Below are 20974 nucleotides of genomic sequence, written 5' to 3'. Positions count from 1 at the left end.
AATGTTATTTGCAGTTAACAATTTTCTTTTTTCTTTATTACAATATTTATGGCAAGACTAGGTATATGGGCTGATGATTATGATTATATATATATTCTCTGTTCGATGTGTTAACGATGCTGTTTGTTTGTTTCAGTTCCGGATTTTTATCATCGTCCATTGAAGAGGTAAGGCGCTTTTTACATTTTTTTTTTCATTAATTTTAAGTCTAACGATAGAACCCCTTTAGGATAAAAAAACGATCGGTAATACTCGCATAATCACTGATAGTACAAGCTTTAAAATTATGACAATTGCAGAAGACTTCGATTTGTATACTTATTCTAACTCTAAAAGCTCCCGCTTAAAATATAAATGGGCTAATAAAAAGAGATAATATCGAATACTTTATTTATAAATGGCCAGTCGTATTGTAAAATAAATAGAATTTTTATACCAATGTGACAAATAAAAATCAATAAGTTTTATCGCTGGCCAGTAATATTATATGATCGTTTAAAAATAAAATCCCCATTGGAACTTTTTAAACAAATCCTCCTTGTGTGGGCTAGATACAACGTCAAAAATAGCGCCATTTAAGGAAACGTCTCGTAAAGGAAACTGCGGTGGCATCCTGTCTCATTTATAAATGACGTAAGGATGTGGACAGAGAATTAACTAATTTTAACCCAACATTGAAATATTGTGTTGTCCTTTTAAATTAATGAAGCACTAGGAATTCGTAGCCGAAATATTAATACGTTTTAAATTTGTTTTGACTTTTGCATACGGTCAAATGGTATGGTTAATTTGATTAAGGTGCTAATTAAATGATTTTTGCGTTTTAAAATATTGTAATATCAAGAATATCTAATACAGTATAAATATATTTTTTAAATTAAAAATTTATAGCTAAAACTCAAAGCCAAATTCTATTTCGGATTTTTAAGAAGTGACATTACTAGTTACGTTACACCATGAATCATATAATGGAATTTTCATTCATTCCACTACTCTTCCTATTTTAAAACTGTACAATTTTTTTATTATCTGTGCTATAAATTGCACCGCTGGCGCCCAACGGCATATAATAAATATTAATTCGTACTATGAAAGTCAGGGGCTTCCGTCGATAAAATGTATTATCTTATCAAATTCTAACTAAGCTGAGTTAGTTGTTATTACTACATCATACATTCCTTGATATACAAATTTCGTCATGTGTATATGCAGTGTTTTTGAAAAGTACAAACAAACTCGGAACTAGTTGCCTACTTTTTGTATCCAGAAAATAACCTAGATTTAGATACCTAGATTTATTTCTGTAAACGAAGGATGAAATTGATCAATACATTGTTCACAGTGTTGTAAATTATAATATTTATAGTAATTTATCGTTGAACGAAATGTTTATGTGAACTTTCAATACTTTGTTCGAAAATAATATAGACCAAGATAACACAAAATGCCGAAATTGCGATGGAACAGAGGGAAATATTGAAAGAGTTTTATAACCAGCCAATGCTCGCGCGTGCTTACATTAATAATCATAATAACAAACCCATTAAAAAACTGAAATACGCACGTAAACACGAAAATTGGTTGTCCCGCCCACGGTTTAAGGGAACTAAAATAAACCCATTTAATTCAGCCCCGCCAAGTGTCAGTGTTAACCTGGCTGTATGCCGTGTGACTAGTGCGTTTGAAAAAGTTTACGTCAAAATTTGGCGGGAACGGCATTTGACAGTTGCATTTTTTTTTTCTTTGTGTTTTTTAATTGTGAAGTGTAAACTGAGAAGAGGTTTTAAATTTATTCTATTGAAGCTAGTAAATTGTTTTGATGATTCAGTAGAGAATAATTATAAAAATATCGTGTAAATTTTTATTCCACGTTTCGATAAATTTATTGGCACTAACTAGAAATATATGCGACGCCTAATATTTCACTTTTACTTGAATATCATTTAAATTTTATTTTGATACGATCACTGAGGTATTTAAAAAACATAATCGTACGGGTACATTGAGTCTATTATAAAATAATGTAGCAATAATCCGGATTTTATAACAACTATATACTACGGTATAATAAGCTATTATGTTACCGCTTGTACTGGTTAACGTATAATTATAGGCGTTGAATCTGCCTCCAGAGTGATAAATAGGCCTATAGAAATGCTTCTTATGCAAAAACATATAATTATGAAAGTTAATGAATATTTGTGCAACTCACTTCTCCCGAGTGCTGGGAAAAGGAAATATGAAAACTTTTTTGTTAAAAAAAAAACTAATCAATAACCAATTATCACATATTATAGTATGTATGAATAGACAAGTAGCGTCTTCAATGACACACATAACTTTGTATGCGATTTTATTGTAACAGAAGACTAGACACTGTGTGTACATTGTACATACATTGCGTAAGCGTTGGTTTGTTTGTTCCATAATAATAGAGAAAGTTGTGCATCAGGAAATCTCAAATAATTGAACAGTTGGCTCTATAAAACGAAATGTTATAACTAAAAGACAGTGGGAGTCTGTGTTCCCCGACGAGTACAATCTGGAGGTCTTCAAGAAAATCGTGAACAGGTCTAGGGAAGCGCGCTCCGTCTTTGACCACATCTCAGCCTACCATCAGGCGAGATCGTGGTCAAGCGTTTCACTATCATGAATAAAAAAAAAACTGAAGGACAAATGAACTATAGTTCAACATAAAAACTAGATAAACTAGATAAAATGTAAGGCATTCATTGAGTTTACGTCTTGTCAAATTAGACTAATAACGGCTTGTGCTCTAATCAATGTTAGATCTAATTAATTGATAACACAGGATTACCTTTGTATTTGGGTTTTTATTCTTTAAATCAGAAACTAAAAAGTGTATAAATTATTCCCGTATGTGTATAAGTAGGTTTAGAATAAAATACAGAGAGCATAATGTTTACTTTCATATGGACTTTCAGGCCTCATTCAGACTACGAAAAATGCTTCTATTGTCTATTATATTAAAAGCATAGTATGTCGTATGTGGTAGTCGAGCACGCTTCGGTACGAATTGGGCCATCTCGCACCGTGGAAGTGAAATAGCGTACTGCTGCGTTTCGTTCGGTGAATGGGGCAACTGGAGGCCCATATTCTTTTCCTTACCCTTCCCAGTGCTTTGCTTTATTCCTTTCGACAATCCTTTCTAAATCCCTTTCCTGTTTGAAGTAAGCAATCCATTTGTAGAGGCGTACGGCCTGCAATCTACTTTACGCCTCTCCAAATGGTTATGAGCGGTGGTAGTGCTCACCATCAGGCGACCCGCCAACTCCATTGCCGACGATGACAGAAAAAATAACAAATAATATAATACTTTACGTACAGTCAACATTCGAATGGAATTTGCGTCAAACGTATGCAAATTGTATACAATGCAAACGTATGAACCGCGCTTCTCTCAAAATGCGCACGCGCATACGTCTGTGTGATTTACGGTGACATTTTTCAAAGCGAGAGCGTTCCGCGCGGAATGCAATGAAGTTTGCCCTTGAATATTTGCTTTGGACGACATATTTATGTGCACGTAGCTTTTTATATAAAATTTTATTCTTTCTTACCTAGCACGTTTTACATACACATTATGTCAATGTTTAAAGTCGAAAACCGTATCAGGTTATACATAAAAACTAGCCAATTTAACACAATATATAGTATTGTAACTAGACAAAAAAGAGTGGGGTTTCCCCGATCATCCTGGACCATATCCGATAAAGATTTCCAAAAACGAAAGTGCTTCTCAGATCGAGGGTTTTTTATGGCCTTCCATTTTATTTCCTTGGGTTTTCAAGCCATTGGCGTCATTCTTTCTAAAACACAGTAGCATGCTACTATTTCACGCCGGTCGTCTGTAGGGATGTGGTACTTACACTTACACGGTGTGGGCTGGCCCAATCCGTGCCGAAGCGTGCTCGACTACCACATAATTAATTTATAGACCTTTTACAACTTTACGACGAGGTCAGAGCACAATTCGTTCTTTTAATATATGTGTAAATTATCTGCATAAGCAATATAACAATATGGAATCTACTCAAGGGAAGGCGTTCATGCAAACATCTCCTGGGAAATTGGTTGGTTTCCTCGATAACTGACCTTGCGACCATAGGCCATTCTCAATCTGTACAAGATAAAGCACGAGAATCATAAAAATTGTATTAATCATATCAAAAAAAAAAAGTAAAATTAAATGCTCATATGTTAATAAAATAAATGGTGAGAGAAATGAGCGTGGGCTGGTGATGTCTTTATGCCGAATGCTGGAGACGTGACGTCTCGTCTAAAATAGATTCTTATAATGCGAATACTCTTATTCATATGTTTGAATCGTTTTCGTATACAACTAGCAGTTCGCCCCGGTTTCGCCTGTGGTACATATATATGTCCTATATGGCCTATGTCACATAGCGAAGTTTGCAACTTTCTAATGGTGAATGAATTTTTAAAATCGGTCCAGTAGTTTTTGAGTTTATCCATTACATACAAACAAAGAAACAAAAATACAAATTCTTCCTAAATAATGTTAGTGTAGAGTGTCTAGTCTGTCTAGTATTCGCCCCGACTGCGTTTTAAGATAAGAGATAATATCTACATTTCCATCTCCATTATTACACCCTTCATCTTCGATAAACTACAAATAAAAAGCGCAAAATTCCTAAAATCTTTAAAAAATATAACAGAAAACTTTCATATATGTCTATCTTCACGTAAATTCATTCAGCAATTATTGAAATGTAAATGAGGAACAAAACATAAAGATTTATCGTACCGTATGACATCCCTAGACTATCGATAGAAAAAGATTTACTGTACCGTATGACATCCCTAGACTATCGATAGAAAAAGATTTACCGTACCGTATGACATCCCTAGACTATCGATAGAAATAGAAAACTAGCAAAAATAATAAATTCACATTCTCAAGCGTTCTATATGTGTTTATTATGCTCTACACAAAATTAGATCAGAAATAGTAGCCAGCCATAAAGATTTAAGGGTATATTAAGTTTCATATTATCAGATCAACGACTCCACAGCCAGTACCATTTTATTTTATGTATCCGCTACTCCGTACGTAGTATAAAACAAAGCCGCTTTCCGCCGTCTGTGTGTTTGTATGCTCAGATCTTTAAAATTACGCAACATATTTTGATGGGGTTTTTTTTTTTAATAGATAGAGTGATTCAAGAGGAAGGTTTATATGTGTGATGAAATAGAGAAAAAGAGGTAAAGGAAACTTCGAAATAAACGCATGCGAAGCCACGGGAAAATGCTAGTACGTTTACTTATATCGCGTTGACAGTTACCTATACTGAGTACTCTATAGTCTGTAGACGGTTTCCAATGTCATTCTAGTCTTGACCGTGACCACTCTGCCGTCCTGACGTCCATTTTATACGAGCTGATCGTCTCAGGTTTACCAGGGTTAAAAATATACAGACTATGTTACTCTGTTAAGATGTGATGTATGATGAAGTGTTTGAGTTCAAACCTTACACAAACAATCAAATCTTTCCTCTTTATATTAGTATAGAAATATAGTTTCAACAAAGAAAATCAAAAATAAGACTGGTAAATACTTAAATCTGATCCCACACACACTTATTTACTTCTTATACAGAATTAAAATTTAAAATATGAATCATACATGTACTGTGTTCAATAGTTGTAAGATTTCATAGAAATCTTGATAAAAACAACTCACGACACAAGGAAAAGGTACCTGTTTTGCTCCTTTTATGTGTATCATTAAATAAATTGATACAAAACTTACGTATGTTTATTCCAAGGAGTTAAGTTTATAATTTGCCTTGGAAGGTTTTAACATCAAAGATGCGCGTTCTCAAGATCGTAATTACAGAAACGTTTACTCGTTACAAATTTATAAACAACGACATAATGTAAATCGTTATTTTATCACCCGACATTACACGGAATGCGAATTATTGTTTACAAGCGAAGCGAGCAATCAACACAATGTGAAACGGTTATTTTGTACGAACGCGAACACGCGGTTTGATATGGGTTGGAGCCTGCTTCGGCACGGATTGGGCCAGCTCGCGCCAAGGAAGTACCACACTCCCACAAAAGCTGGCGTGAAATAGTGGCATGCTACTGTATTTCGTTCGGTGTGTGGGGGAGCTGGAAGCTTGTATCCTATACCTCACCCTTACTATAGTCCATTCCTTTATTCCCGTATTCAATCCTTTCCTTATCCGTTACATTTTGAAAGTTTGCAACGCATTTACTAAGGCCCAAGGCAAATGTTCAAGGCCGTGGTTAACGCTTACCATCAGGCGACCCACCAGCTCAGTTGCCTGCTATAGCATGAAAAAGCGGACGTAGCTGCAGCTATATATTGTTTAGGTTTCGCGCCAAAATTCGCCGCGCGCCATGTCGAATGTCATTACGAGCCGTCATTGTTGTAAAATTTATTGACCTAGACGCTCATTATTTGTGAAACCTCACAAGGACTTTGTAATAACTAAAAATCGTAATAAAATTATTATTATTTTATTTTAAGATTTAATATTAAGACTGACTAGAAAATAATAGGACAATCATTTACACGATATTTTATAATTATCTTTCTATAATTGCCAGGCTAAATAAACAATACTCTGACCATCATAAATCACTGTCAATTTGCAATTATAAATAACTATTAAACCAAATCATTTGTACACACTATAACCTCAATACCTTCAAATCAAACAAAGTAGACTGTTTTATAACAAGTGTTTCACAACTACAATAGAATTTGCCAAACAAATGCTCACCACATTATGTCTGTGTGGTTAACGCTCTTAAAGAGTTCGCGTTGGGGCCTTGACTGTTCACCAAAGCCCGTATTTGTGAGTATTATCATCAGAACTGGAATAATAAGATAATTACACTAATATCGTGTATAGAAAAGTAATTATATAGACTAAATTTATTGGAAAAAAAAAGACGTACACCTAAAAGTTAACAATGGATAATTAATTATTAAATTCCAATTTTTTTTTGTCTGTTTATGAACCAAGGCCTCAGACTTTCACAATGTATTTATGTTCTTCTATTTGTATTATTAGTGATTAATAGAGAAATATTTGTCTTGTTTTAATTTCTTTATTTTTTTATTTTAATCAATTTTTTGTTTGTATTTAGTTTATAAGGGTGTTGGTTTCAATGGGGGCTGACATAAACAATAGTTTGAAAGCCCGCTAAATAAATGATAAAAAAATAAACCTTTGTAGTGATTGTTATATCTTTATACGACTTATGTTTATAAATAACTAGCTGTCCGCCCCGGCTTCGCCTGTAGTACATGTACAGCCTATGTCACCCAGTGAAGATGCAGCTTGCTATCGTATTCTAATGAAATACATTTTTAATATCCGTTCGGTAGTTTTGCGTGAAAAAATTACATACAAACATACAATAGCATAGATGTTTCCTTTTCATAATACAGACTAATATTAGTTTACACAAGAAACAATATTTCATAAGGTTGCTTATCCTTGTTTTTAATCAACGTCTAACGAAAAAAAAAACACGTAAGTCAGCAGTTTTCGCTAAATTCTGTGTGTATGTTCGCTTGACAGCTGCAAGTGAGAAACTCGCGCACCGAATCGACCGAAGACGAGAAGCACAGCGATGACAGCAGACCGCTCAGCCACGCATCCGACTTCAGCAGGGACAATATATGTGAGTCTCGTGCTCGATGGCTTTTTTGTTCACGTGAACGTTACTTACTTAACTACTTAACTACTGTTAAGTCGTTAAAGTAGTCAAGTTACAAGTAGTTAAGTCTTACATTAGATGTCAACCTCGACAAATGTCACCTTTGACAGATCATATAATACTATACGCTCGTCGCAGCTCCGCCCGGATATCAAGATTCCTATTTTACCAGGGAGCATTTAGTCGGGATCAAAGTATACTATCACCCAAGTCAGCTCCATACCCTGCCGATACGAAATATACGAAATTTCATCAAAATCCGTTGCGCAGTATCAGCGTGATTGACGGATAAACATTCAAACGAACAAATTTTCACATTTGTAATATTGGTGTGATTACATTTCGTTTACACGATCGAACAATTTTTACACATAAGTACACAAATATTAGTTCACTTTTTGTGGCCAATTATAATAAATTAGCAACAGATAAATTTACACAATTTCACTAATATGTAAACAAAGTAGAGTTGAGTTGTAAAACTGTATAAAACAAAGAGAAAATTATTCCAAAAATATATATAAAAAAATATATATTCTTTTTTAGAACGTAAGACTTTTTAACGGATTTTTTCACGGGGAGACTCTCCGTGACCACGGTAACTGTAAATTTTCGAAACGTCTGGCTAATAATATAATGAATAAATCGCGTTTAAAATCCGTTTAACAGTCTTTAATTTCTAAATGTATAATACTCGCGTAAAATCAAACACAAGATTATACTAAACATATTCTCTCTTTAAATTGCAGTGTCACTTAGCAACGCGCCGCGCCGCAGCAGCAGACGCGGCACGACGAGCGAGTGGCAGCGGCCGCTCACGCGCTACCTGCCCGTCGATAGAGACGACTTCGACCTGCGCACGCACGTTGAGTCTGCTGGTTAGTTGTAGAGATGTAGAGTTGGAGAGTTGTAGAGACGCAAAGTTATAGTTGTAGAGAGGTAGAATTAGAGTTGTACATTTAGAGTTATAGAGCTAGAGTAACTAAAGTTGTATATTTGGGAGTTGTTTATTGTAGAGATGTAGAGTCGTAGAATAGTTGCTAGAACGTGAGAGGATTATAAAACACAGTTTCGATTGTGATTGTAGAGATGTAGAGTTAGAGAGTTATAAAGCAGTCTCAAAAGTTTAAGAATTGTTAGCATTAAAACTTAATATGGCGAGTTGAATTGGAAATGTTTTATTGTATTCAATTCCGTTGCATTTTTTTTTTTTTTTGCTATTCGATAACTCCGTGGGTTCTCAACAGACTTACTTTTGTGTTTGATAGGAATTTATTATCGTTTGATTCTATTTTAGAAACTGTACTGGTACTTCCCCCTCGCTACATCGGTTACCTTCTATGTAGAAAATAATAATACATATATTGCATTTGATATTAACTTGCAGGTCACCAAATCGAATTATGCCCCTACGTGACGGTGAACTCGAGCTCCTGTCGCGGTTACTTGCATAAGCTGGGGGCCAAGTTTCACACGTGGTCCAAAAGGTGCCTGTGATCTGTTATTTTCATATTATAATAATTATAATAAATTTATTTATTTCAAAATATGCGTCCCATATTTTACTTAAATAAAATAGTAAAAAAACTATAATTAAATTGCATTATTTAAGCCACAATCGATATCCATGCTTTATATGAGATGCAACATAATTCTTGTTTCGCTTGGATTTATTGGGATTTTAACCGACTTAAAAAAAGGACGAGGATCTCAATACGATTGCATCTTTTGTGCTTGTTACTTATTTAATGGGTGAACCGAATGTCATGATGCTTTTCTATGTTTGAAAGCTGGTTTTAACCTGTGTGGTATTAAATTCCTATGTAGTGCAAATTTAATAAGTAAACTAATAAATATTTTTTTTGTAAAATAAAAATTTTGAAAAGTCTAACATAAACAATCTAATTATATATCTCATATGTAATAGGTGGTTCGTTTTCGATCGCGAAACGAAAACGCTCGTCTACTATTGGGACAAAACTGAGAAGAAGCCGCGTGGAGGCGCTTACTTTCAGGTGACATACTATATTGTTTATTAAAGTGAAAATTTTATTACGTCGTCTCAAATTTAGTTGGTCTGTGTATCGCATGTCGCGTGACGGTCGCCCGCGGAGTGGGGATAAAGCGAAAGGCGCTCGTCGGTACAGCCGAGGTCAATATGGCGGCGTCTATAGTTCCATCAGCTGACCATCAGTTAAATATTTATAATGTGAAAAAAAGTTTGACTTACCTTGGTTTCATAAAAATACACGATCATTTTTTTAATACTAGCTTTCGTCCGCCTTAAATTCGGAGCAGTTTTATAAAGGTTATCCCACTAATATTATAAATGCGAAATTTTGTTAGGATGTGTGTGTGTGTGTTTGGCATATTAGCAAGCTGTGGCATGTGTTCATTTATTCTCAATTCAAATAGCTTATTATACCATTCCGCACTGTATTTCTGATACAAATTTCATCAGAATATGTTCAGTAGTTTTTAGATAAAATTGCACGATTGTACTAGATAATAAGCAAAAGAAGTAATCTTTAAACCATTTTTAAATAATCGTATAGTATTGGCTTTAAAACCTCCTGTATTAGAATATTTTAAGAAAACTCTTCCCAAAAAATTTTCTATGATTTATATATATATATACTTAAATTAATTATCTAATTATTTTCTCCTAGGTCATAGAAGAAGTATATCTAGATCACGGCAATACATCGAAATCACCGAATCCCCAAACGACGTTCATAGTTAAGACTCGTCAAAGGCGATATTATTTAATGGCGCCATCTGGTGAGGCAGCAAGAATATGGATCGACGTTATATTCACTGGAGCCCAAGGTTATACGGAATATCTCGAATGATTCTGAGGATAGGGTGGCTTTTGGGGATAGGAAGGATGTTTCAGGATACGACGGTCTTTTGGGGATGAGGATGGAATTGTATATGATTTGAGGATAATCGATTCATAATGACTAAGAATCTACGTTATCTGGGGTGGTTTAAATTTTTTCATGTAATCTTAGTTTGAAATATACTGAGTATATATTTATTCCTTTTTAATTAAATATTGTTTTATAAGCTTAAAACTAAATAAAATTCGTGATATCATACATGCTATGTCGTCATATAAATTAATGCCGATTTTTTATAGTATTTCATATAAACATATATACACTAGTATGGTTTATATATTAATCATATGAAATGGTTAAATATTTTTATTTGCATGATCCTACTTTTGATAGGTATTTTGTTATATATATATTCAATTTGTATGGATAAAATGTTTAATATAAACTATGGTGTTGATAAATTTTATCTGGGTAACATTTCCTAACTTAAATATATTAATTATATATTAGACCAAATGTTTAAAATATATTAGCTTATCTTAGCTTGGTTTGTGATTACCGCGCGGTAAAATTAACAGTATTTTTGTATTTATTCAACTATGTAATGGAATTGAAGTTAGAATTATGGACAATAAATGTGCCAATCCTTTATTGTACTAAATAAATATTATACGGCAGCTGTTTTTAATCGTAAATCGGTGTATGTGCCTTTTGTAAGACTGAAGTTTTCAAATTTTAATATTACCATATATAAAATTCATATACATAGTCAATTATTGTACAATTATTATATATTTACCAATAATGTAATCGCATGAAAATGATATGCACGCTTAGTAATGTTACCATGTTAAGGAATAAAATTTTTAATCTGGCAACTTTACATTGCCGTCAAGAATCGAATATGAAATATTTAACAGATATTAATCGCTTCCTGTAAATATGATTTTAGCTTGAACATTTTACTTGTAATAAAACTCTCATAATACGTTAAAATGTCAATTTATTTACCATACCTCGGAGCTAGAAAATTATTTGCATTTTTTTATTATAAGTACAAACTATTACGTCATCGCGAAAGATACCAGTGTAAAAAAAATAATTTTAAGAGCTGGCAACATTATATTTTAAGTTACGGCTGATACCAATTACTATTTTAGTTGTAAGGTCACACTGTCTTAACAAATGTATTAATAAAGCATTTTCAAACAATCTTTCGTGTTTATTTTATCTTCTCCTTTCAACCGAGTATAAAAAAATATATGTGTACCATCGCTGAATTGTAATATATATGTATGCACGCTTATGATTTAACAAACCCAAATACATCCAAGTAGTAAGAATATATAAATTCGAATGTTTTAAGTGCTACTTTATATGATAAACCCTATTGATTGGGGACTTATCTAAGATCATACATACTGTATAGCAGTATCGTTCATAATATAAGCTAATCTAAACTTAACAAAATTTCACATACATCATTAAACAATTAATATTGGAACAAAAATTCATTCATTAATAAAGATTAATTTTCCGGTTCGTATTTGCCTATACATTTTATCAGCATGCAAAGGAACATTAGGTTGATAAGTTTTAATGCATCTAGTAATAGTACGACTACTTTACTTCATTATCATCAGCCCATATATGTTCCCACCGCTGGAACATAGGCCTCCTGTGAGGATTCAGGCCATAATCCGTCGCTGACTAAGTTCAGGTGGCAGATGTTATTTCAGCACCAAGTTTTCCTTCACTATTTTGAGCAGTGATGATGTCAATCACATGCACAGATTAATTGAAAAATCTATTTACTTCCTGCACGCTCGTCCGGTCCCAAATCTTCGACTTAATCGCTTCTTCATCTGAAGACTTGAGCCACCATTTCTTTTTATCTATTTTCCCTGAGCCATAAATAATAGTACCCACCCTGATCATATATGCACAATGCTACGTATCATTATCGATAATAAAAAAGAAGAAGTCGACTCTATCATAATGACAGATGTCTTTTATGAAAGCTGTCATTAGTGAAATTTCAAAACACTCCGAATGAATATGGGACTTTGAGATTTACGTAGTCTTGAATTGGTCATAAATATTGTATTTTAAGGATAATAATTTACAAGGATAAATTTTATTGAAGCAAACTCATTTGCGTCAATACTCGAATAAAAGTCTTGGTTACAGGACGGTTTTGATTATTCACATTGCACACTAGCAAAGTTATTCAAAATGGATTTAATTAAAAAAGTACGTGCTTTTATTAGTCATTGGTATTTAAGATATTTGGTAGCAACGGAGCTGTATATGGTAGAACCCTGGGAGAAGGTGGTGATTCGTATCCTTTTTAATATTGATCTGACCAGTAAGTAAATCAAAACTTATCTATTACTTGTAACTTCTCACAACTTTTCAATTGCCTTCAGAGTCTTATCGTTACTTATTTGAATATATACATCTGGTTGTATGAAAAATCTTTTGTCACTTTTTATTCTTGATCCAAATTATAAAAATAAAAGGTCTAATAAATATCAAACAAAGGTAATACTACTTTTCCAGGATACATCAATTTCTTGATTCTTACAAAAGAACATCAAGGCTTAAAAATTCATCGCCTATTATTTAAAGATGCCTAGCATAATCAGAAATGCCTACCTTTATAATTAATTGGCCTATTTTTCCTTAAAGTGCTAATTGTGAGTCAATAATTTCTGCTACCTATTAACACTTCCTGTTGTTATTAGAAAACCCACAGCCCTGTTTACCACCTCATAGGGAAGGCTATTTTTAATTTTGTAAAATTAATCAACCAAATAAATTTACAAATTATTTTGCATTAAGGTTTACTAATCATATCTTTTTATGTTTGAAGTTACATGAGTATTATATAATATACTAAGTTTAAGTTACCAACTTAACAGAGAAATTGAAATGTAATTTGTTATTAATTCTTTTTTTGTTCAATATGATTATTTTCTTAACCAATGCTCTCCAGATATTTTGTTTGCCATTGTTTTTGCCGTGTTTTGGTATTTCAACTACTCCATCATTGTGAATGCTATTTCACACTTCAGGGATGGCTCCAGTCAAGTACACCAGTTGGATCAGTAGAAAAATAGTACTTTAAATACTGTTATTTATTAATAAGATACTTTTAATATATAATTAGGCTTTCTATTTATGAAATAACATATGTTTTAAATACCATAATCTTTCATAAACAAATTTTGTATTGTTAAATCTATAGATTCAAAAATGATGTAAGATTAAAAAATGGGAAGAGACTGGTAGTTGCTCCTTGCATAAATGATTTTCATTGTTGATAATATGTAACATACATAAATTTAATTTAAATAACGATTATGTATTTTGTTTCATATGTATGTTGCATTTTTTACTGTATTCCATATAATTAAAAAGAATTGATGATTTAATGAATTGTCCAAATGTTGCTATTTACTCAATAAAGATTATCTAACAGGTTACTAATTTTGTTTGAATTTTTTCTCTTATATTGTTTATTGCTGCTCTCTGTATATTCCGAAGTACATTCTACGCATTGCATTTAGAATGACAACATAAAATAACACTAATACAACATGTTAAAACTCATGGGCATCAATGAAATAAATAAAAATTTGTTGGTTCATTTCTAATTATTTTATGAGATTATTTTTAACATTTCGTGAATTTTGTCCTATTGTATGAGATTACCTAGGATAGTTTAAGAAACAAAAACTGTAAATTATTTAATACTTATAATTACTGTAAATGTCTATGACTTGAAAATTTCTGTGAATAAATAATGCCAATTTAAATAAATTAATTTTAGTTTCGTAGCCCAAAATACTGACTGTAATTTACTGATTAATTTCTACAATATTGAGTATCCAGTGCCCTATAACTAATTCTCCGCTCGCCGTCTGAATGGCTGGCTGTCTGTCCGTCCATTCGTCACAAGCCTGATCTCTCTCTTGAACCGTGATTGTCAGACATCTGAAATTTTCCGATAACATATATTTGTTGCCAGTGTGTCATAAATTCCGACTCGCACTTTGATTTATGTGAATTAAAATAATGACACCAAATACCTTAAACATTATTATAAAAGCCTTGCAATTTTACAGTAATTTATTTTTTTTACATTATTTTATTACGCAATTTTACATTACTTCAGCTAGAAATGAAAGAAGCCAATGCTCATAATTAATTTATTAAACCTTTAAGTAACTGACACAAAATCCGTTTGTATATCGAAACATTTCTGGTACTTTTAACGACATTTTCTGCAAATGATCAACACCGTTAGAAAACATAGTCTTAGATATGTCTGTAGAAATCACACTCGGGTCCGACAACCATGTTTCAACCTCTTCGTTCAAACTGGTTTCGATTTTATACAAAATTTTCGTTAAAAAAGTCGATTTCAGCTTGACCTTATCGTTCAATATGACATCGTCATTATTTCTCAGCACTTGCAGTTCCTTATCCATCACCCAAATAAGCAAATACTGTTTATTCGACGCAGAAAACGCGCATTCCAATACTATTTTATACATTACCGTGTACTGGAGGCCTAAGTTAAATTCATTCATCATCATTTCTATTGTAAAAATAAAATCATCTACGCTTATATTATCTGTACTGTTTTTATGAGTAAATGCGTACTTTTCTATATTATTATGTAATAATTTCACTTCGGAATTGTAAAGTTTCACTGTGTCCTTAGATTTTAAGCCGAGCCAGGCTAAGCAACGGTTGCAATGATATATTCCCCTGCGAATGTTAAATTTGTTCGTCTTTTCTGCCAATGTACTATTGTTTACTACGAAGAATGTTAATCGGTACAGAAAGTCTAATTTATTTGGTTTTATTTCAATGTTACTCGAAGTGTTGCCATGGCTATGCCCATGCCCATGACAGAACCATTCGGACATATCCAAATTTGAGGTTGGCAACTCCAGAATTCTGTCAAATTTGATTGCATTATTCGAGATTACATTCGAACAGTTGCCACAAACAATTTTAACTTCGTCATTGGCGTTTAAATTAATAACCATAGTGGACGCTTTAATTTTATTTTCAAGTGTGCTCGGTGATAAAAACTCTGAATAGAAACTGCCATTTTTTGGTTCCGTCAGAATCCTGAACGATATAGTATTCTTGTCAATTTTGAGGCATGACATAGAGTTCGGTATAACATAGCAAAACTCCTCAATGGGTATGCTGCAAGTAACATTACTCTCATCATCGGAATAATCGGACAAGCTCTCTATAGACGAGAGGCTGTCACTCCGTCTCAACCTGTCGTTATAATAATTAAGAACGATACAATTAGCTTGTATGCTGATCTTCAAATTGCAATTCTTGCTAAAATCAATATTGGTAGTTATATACACGTTACAGCTCCTCAGACGAGACCGCAGTTCGACGAAAATATTTTTCACCAACATTCTCCTAACACTATTTACTTATTGACGATTCTCTTAATCTTCTCGACGTAACCGTTTGTTTCATATATGTTGAAGAGGGGATCCATCTCACGAATGGTGAAGGGCAGCGTTGCTTTATTGTAGTAATCGTTCATAATTTCAATGTTATTAATAACTGTATCGAGTAGATGAGATTTCTCCGCATAAATACCGGGTGCTTCGTGTTGTAAGTACGTAAAGTGTATATGCAGGTGGTAGAACGAGGGCTGGTAGTGGAAGTATATACGCAATTGACTGCCAGCCACGTTGTACTTGTCCAAAATTGCTTTCTGAAACGAATTTCATAAATAATATTGCAACAAATCAGTGTTAAACTATGTCTACCATTGATGAATCTGTTCTAAGCTAAGTTCTAAGAATCGGCACTAAGCTCATGAAGAATTTGAGTTTAAAGAATAAGAAATGAGCAGTCATGAATCATGTCCTAATCATACTTTAATGTAAAGACATTATACAAAATCCATTTTAGAATCCATATGTCCTCATAGGTTTGGTAATGCAATAACAACTATAGAATATGATACTTCATACATTCATATATTTATAACAAACTTTCATTAAATAAACAGTCTGCAATTCTTAAGTATATAAATTCACTTTTTCTCACCTTTCCTTCGTCCCTTATTCTCTTTAACAACGGCAAGTGAGTTTCATTCAAGTCCCTCAATGATTTAATATTCCTTTGTCTGACTATAGCCAAAAGATATAAAGACTCCTTGGTCAATCCGTCCCACTTCAGATCTGGGACAAGCACAAAGCCCTCTTTTTCACACTTATTATCGTAAACTACTCTATCTGCCTCGCTCTTGCCTTCGAGAATGTTGTAGACCCACTGAAATAAAACAGACATTATTTTATAGATAAAAAATATTGCAAACCACTATTTCCAATGTGAAATAAAAGACATTTTCATAATTCAAACTTTGAATGCTGCAAAACCAAATGATTTGATAATATAAAACACACAAACAGGATAAAATAACACAAAACTACAAAATAGTAAAATAATTTTATTCATATTCATAATTTAACACTCCATTTAATAAAGATCCATTAAAATTTCCTATGCCATAAATATATTATGATAAAGTATAGAAAATGAAGTTTGAATAGCTATAAAGTTAATTGTTTTTTTTTTATATATAACGAAAATATTTCTACATCCATACAATATATTTAAGAAAAAAATATATAACTGGTGCTTACCTTGAATTATTGGGGACTAATGCGTCAAAAAAAAAGAAGCTATTTACACACAATATCTTAAATAACATAACTTTTTTTCTGCTATGGCACAAACAATTCTATAACAGTATAAAGCACTGACTAGGTGAATTTATTTTTTTCTTTACTAAAACAATAAACTTTGCAGGACAACAATGAAGCAAGGACAATCACATTGTGTAAATCTGAGTTCGTGTAAGTATTACATTACTACATAGTGCACATAAATAACAGCAAAATTATAACAACCTTCATTCCACTTAAACCTTTCACTATGAGTCATACTGTACATTTTTAAAATAACACAACATTTGGATATTGTAAGAACAAGATTCGATTCAAGCATGTTTTGCCACCAAATAGGCTAGCTCGCATCCAGAGAACTTACCACATATCTATAAAAGATTGGCACGCTAGATGTATGCAAATTCTACTGTGTTAAGTTCAATTAGTGAATGAACCATAGGCAATGACCTTTTTCTTACCCTTCCCATTCTAAGCATCAACAAACCCTTTCCTTGTCCCTTACTTTTCAAAGCAGCCAGAATACATTAGCAGAAGCCCCAGCTCTGTAAATGTTTGTGGATGATGATAATCGCTTACCATCAAGCAAACTACCAGCTTAGTGGTCCGCTCTAATATGAATAGAAGCAACATACCTGCAAATTGAACTGCTCCTTCTGCAAATGCGGCAATGTCAGGTTTTTATAACAGTCTGGAGATTCTAGCACTATGTGTACCTCTTGTTTACTGTACTTTGCTATATGTTTATCTGTGGCTGGATATATTACTGTAGTTTTCACTCCTGTGAAAATGATACATATTACTTTTGTTAGTAGGCAGGGTGGTATATGGAGCTCAAACTCTCTCTGTTTAGTTAACTGATCCACAATTCAATAAAGGATTCCCTTAATAGTTTGAAAGCTTCATATGTTTTATACTTGGGCTACTTTATACACTTTTCATTGTTTAACCTACTCTAAGGGGGGGGGGGGGGCCTGAAACTACTCTAATTATGGTCATACTTATATATTATATTTTTTATGTTAAATGAATATTGACAAAGTTACATGGCTTAAACTGAAGGACAGTCACAGAATCTCAAGTCAATCTGATTTTTTAAGGAAAGTTTGTATTTTAAAAATCCTATTATATAATACTAAAGTCAAGTAATGTCCATGTTGAAGACCTTTTAGATAAAAGGTTATTTAATTTTTTACAATTCTTCAATTGTTGAATAAAAATGATTATAAAGTATCTAGTATCTTTAATTAATACAATACATAGATATCTTGACATAAAATAAATACGCAAGTTAAACATCGAACAGAATAATTACAATACAGATTACAGACTACAGCACTTATAAAACAACAAACTAATTTGAATAATGATAAGCAAAAACCTTTGTCTCCTTACAAGGTCACACAATTAGAAGGTAAGGATGTTTCGTCCTCTCCTAATGAGTAAGATCCATAATCTGATTATTGTAATAAAAATATTGTACAACAATTCCGGTATTAACATTATAAAATCACGACTACGTGTTTATGACGTAAAATCCTGAACAATTACGACTCTAAACGTGTGAAAGGATTTTTGACCATATGGCAGCAATAAGTGTATCTATTACATGACTTGATTTTTATCTTACAATTTTTACATGCGTGAAAGTGTTGATAATTTTATTTGTTTTAAAAACCTTTGACTTCTTTAATAGCTTTTCTCTATACAAATTAAAAGTATTTAATCCGTAACAAGGCAAGTCTATTTTAGATACAATGACTGCAACATACCGGTGTAATTCTTTTGAAAGTAGATTACTCATATGATATTGAGGACGGAAATAAAATAAGAATGCATGATGAATACCTACTGGACAAAAATAAGACGAGATTCGTAATAAATGAAATCTTACCATTAATTTTGGATATCGGATAGCACTCGAAATTTCCATAAATATCGTTGTTAAAGAATGTGTGAACTCTTGTTTCAGCCGAAAAATATCCTTCGCTGCTTAATTCCTCCTCTTTAAATGCATTTTTCTCCAAAATCACTATTGCCACACCACTTTTGTCTTTAAATTTTCCGAGCAGAAAAACTGTTTTCCTATTGGTATTATTGCTTAAAACCTTAGTAGGAGTAAAGGTGTTTAATGGTATTTGATTGTCGTTCCCGTTCTTTTCATTTTCATGATCAATTTTAGGTTTTTTAGCACACGGCGTTTCTAAGACATCGCTTTGGAGATTGCCGTCGGACATTTTGTGTCAGAGTTACCAGGTCCGTTACACTCAAATGTATTTTTGTTACCAGTTATAAAAAGGACATATAATATAAAAAATCGCTAAAATTTGCTTTATTGTTTATTTTATTTCATATAATCTTTATTTTTATGTCACAGCGGGCAACTGAGCTGGTGGTTCGCCTGGTGGTTAAACGATCACCACCGCCCATGAACATTCGCAGAGGCTCAGACCCATAGATTATACACTTATATACTGGTACTCAGACTTCTGAGAATGCGCTTCCCGCTTTTAACGCATAAGGGATAAGGAAAGGATTGATGACTAGAAAAAAGGATTGGACTGGGCAGGGAGAGGAGAAGGAAGTAGGCAATAAATATAATAATAATAAGAAAATAAATCTTCAAACTAGTAAAATAATATTTTTTTTTAATTACGATTTTTTTTTACACAGCGGTTCATATATTTGTTACTTACTTAGCTTTGCGATCCAAACAGAGTCGGTATCAACAAGAATGTTCCATATACATAACAGTACTCTATTCTCCATCCTAAACATATATTGTTTTCTATTATTCTTATATAATAAAATAAGCATTATAATGCATATGCACTCTGAAACTTAACCATACAATATATTACATAAACCGAAAGAAAAACTAAAAAAACTTACTGCAATAAAAAGAAAAATTGGATATCTAGGTATTACATTTTGAATTTAAAAGTATGAGCTTATGCCCCAAAATAACTAGTGATATTTTAAAAGAACCACTAAATTATAATACTAACCATTTCCTTCTATTTCCTTCTCCTAGCCCTCTCCAGTCTATTCCTTCTTTCCAGTCATCAAACCTTTCTTTATTCCTTATCCCTTAAAAGCGGGCAGCGCATTCTCAGAGGTTTGAGCCTCTGCGAATGTTCATGGGCGGTGGTGATCGTTTACCATCAGGCGAACCACCAGCTCAGCAGCCCGCTATGACATAAAAAAAAAAAAAACAATAAATCATAATACGTTGGGTAAGATGAAAGGGACAAGGAGTAGAATAATAATGCGGAATGCGATTTTATTCGTGCAAAATGAATTCCCATTAATACCCAAATATCATATTTAACATATTTGTTTATATTATATGACTGTTTATTTAAAAATTAAATTCAATAATATTTCCATGTAACTAGAAGTGCAGCAGTTGCGGATAAAAGTACTTTATTGTAATTTGCCGTCAATCCACTGCATCACAATCCATCGTATTGTGATGAATTGATCACTTACCGTACAGTCGTTTTACAATGCCGTCTATTCATAAACCATTACTTATTTAAAACTCCTTCACAAAAGCTTATAATACAGAGTGTTCTAAAATACAAATACATTGTAGATTTGATATTTGTTGGATTGCCGTGATTTTAAATTTACCATTAA

At 32.7% G+C, this 20974-nt stretch overlaps 4 protein-coding genes across 5 annotated transcripts in view; 2 read left to right on the top strand and 2 right to left on the bottom strand.

Annotated features, from left to right (window-relative positions):
• LOC119836134 (putative leucine-rich repeat-containing protein DDB_G0290503) overlaps nt 1–10974 on the top strand; it is a 79641-nt gene extending 68667 nt beyond the window's left edge. For both annotated transcript variants that reach the window (XM_038361394.1, XM_038361393.1), the window contains exons 15-20: nt 137–167; nt 7608–7710; nt 8496–8624; nt 9134–9233; nt 9674–9761; nt 10416–10974. In XM_038361394.1, coding sequence (XP_038217322.1) covers nt 137–167; nt 7608–7710; nt 8496–8624; nt 9134–9233; nt 9674–9761; nt 10416–10598 — 634 coding nt within the window. In that variant the 3' untranslated portion in view covers nt 10599–10974. The remainder of the gene's footprint in view (nt 1–136; nt 168–7607; nt 7711–8495; nt 8625–9133; nt 9234–9673; nt 9762–10415) is intronic.
• A 1625-nt stretch (nt 10975–12599) lies between these two features.
• Nucleotides 12600–14077, top strand: LOC119835976 (serine palmitoyltransferase small subunit A). Its single transcript, XM_038361110.1, has 2 exons — nt 12600–12930; nt 13588–14077. The coding sequence occupies exons 1-2, from the start codon at nt 12825–12827 to the stop codon at nt 13701–13703; spliced, it is 222 nt and encodes a 73-aa protein (XP_038217038.1). The 5' UTR covers nt 12600–12824; the 3' UTR covers nt 13704–14077.
• A 712-nt stretch (nt 14078–14789) lies between these two features.
• On the bottom strand, nt 14790–16074 carry LOC119835974. Its single transcript, XM_038361108.1, has one exon. The coding sequence runs from the start codon at nt 16043–16045 to the stop codon at nt 14807–14809; it is 1239 nt and encodes a 412-aa protein (XP_038217036.1). The 5' UTR covers nt 16046–16074; the 3' UTR covers nt 14790–14806.
• Nucleotides 16026–19591, bottom strand: LOC119835975 (m7GpppX diphosphatase). Its single transcript, XM_038361109.1, has 4 exons — nt 19227–19591; nt 17968–18113; nt 16692–16916; nt 16026–16353 (listed from the first exon to the last, which is right to left on the bottom strand). Exons 1-4 carry the CDS (start codon nt 19567–19569, stop codon nt 16060–16062), a joined length of 1008 nt encoding a protein of 335 aa, XP_038217037.1. The 5' UTR covers nt 19570–19591; the 3' UTR covers nt 16026–16059.
• Between the last annotated feature and the right edge of the window lie 1383 nt (nt 19592–20974).

Source organism: Zerene cesonia, chromosome 22 (assembly GCF_012273895.1).
Source record: "Zerene cesonia ecotype Mississippi chromosome 22, Zerene_cesonia_1.1, whole genome shotgun sequence".
Lineage (NCBI taxonomy): Eukaryota > Metazoa > Arthropoda > Insecta > Lepidoptera > Pieridae > Zerene > Zerene cesonia.
This window is presented reverse-complemented; position numbering and strand designations above follow the sequence as displayed.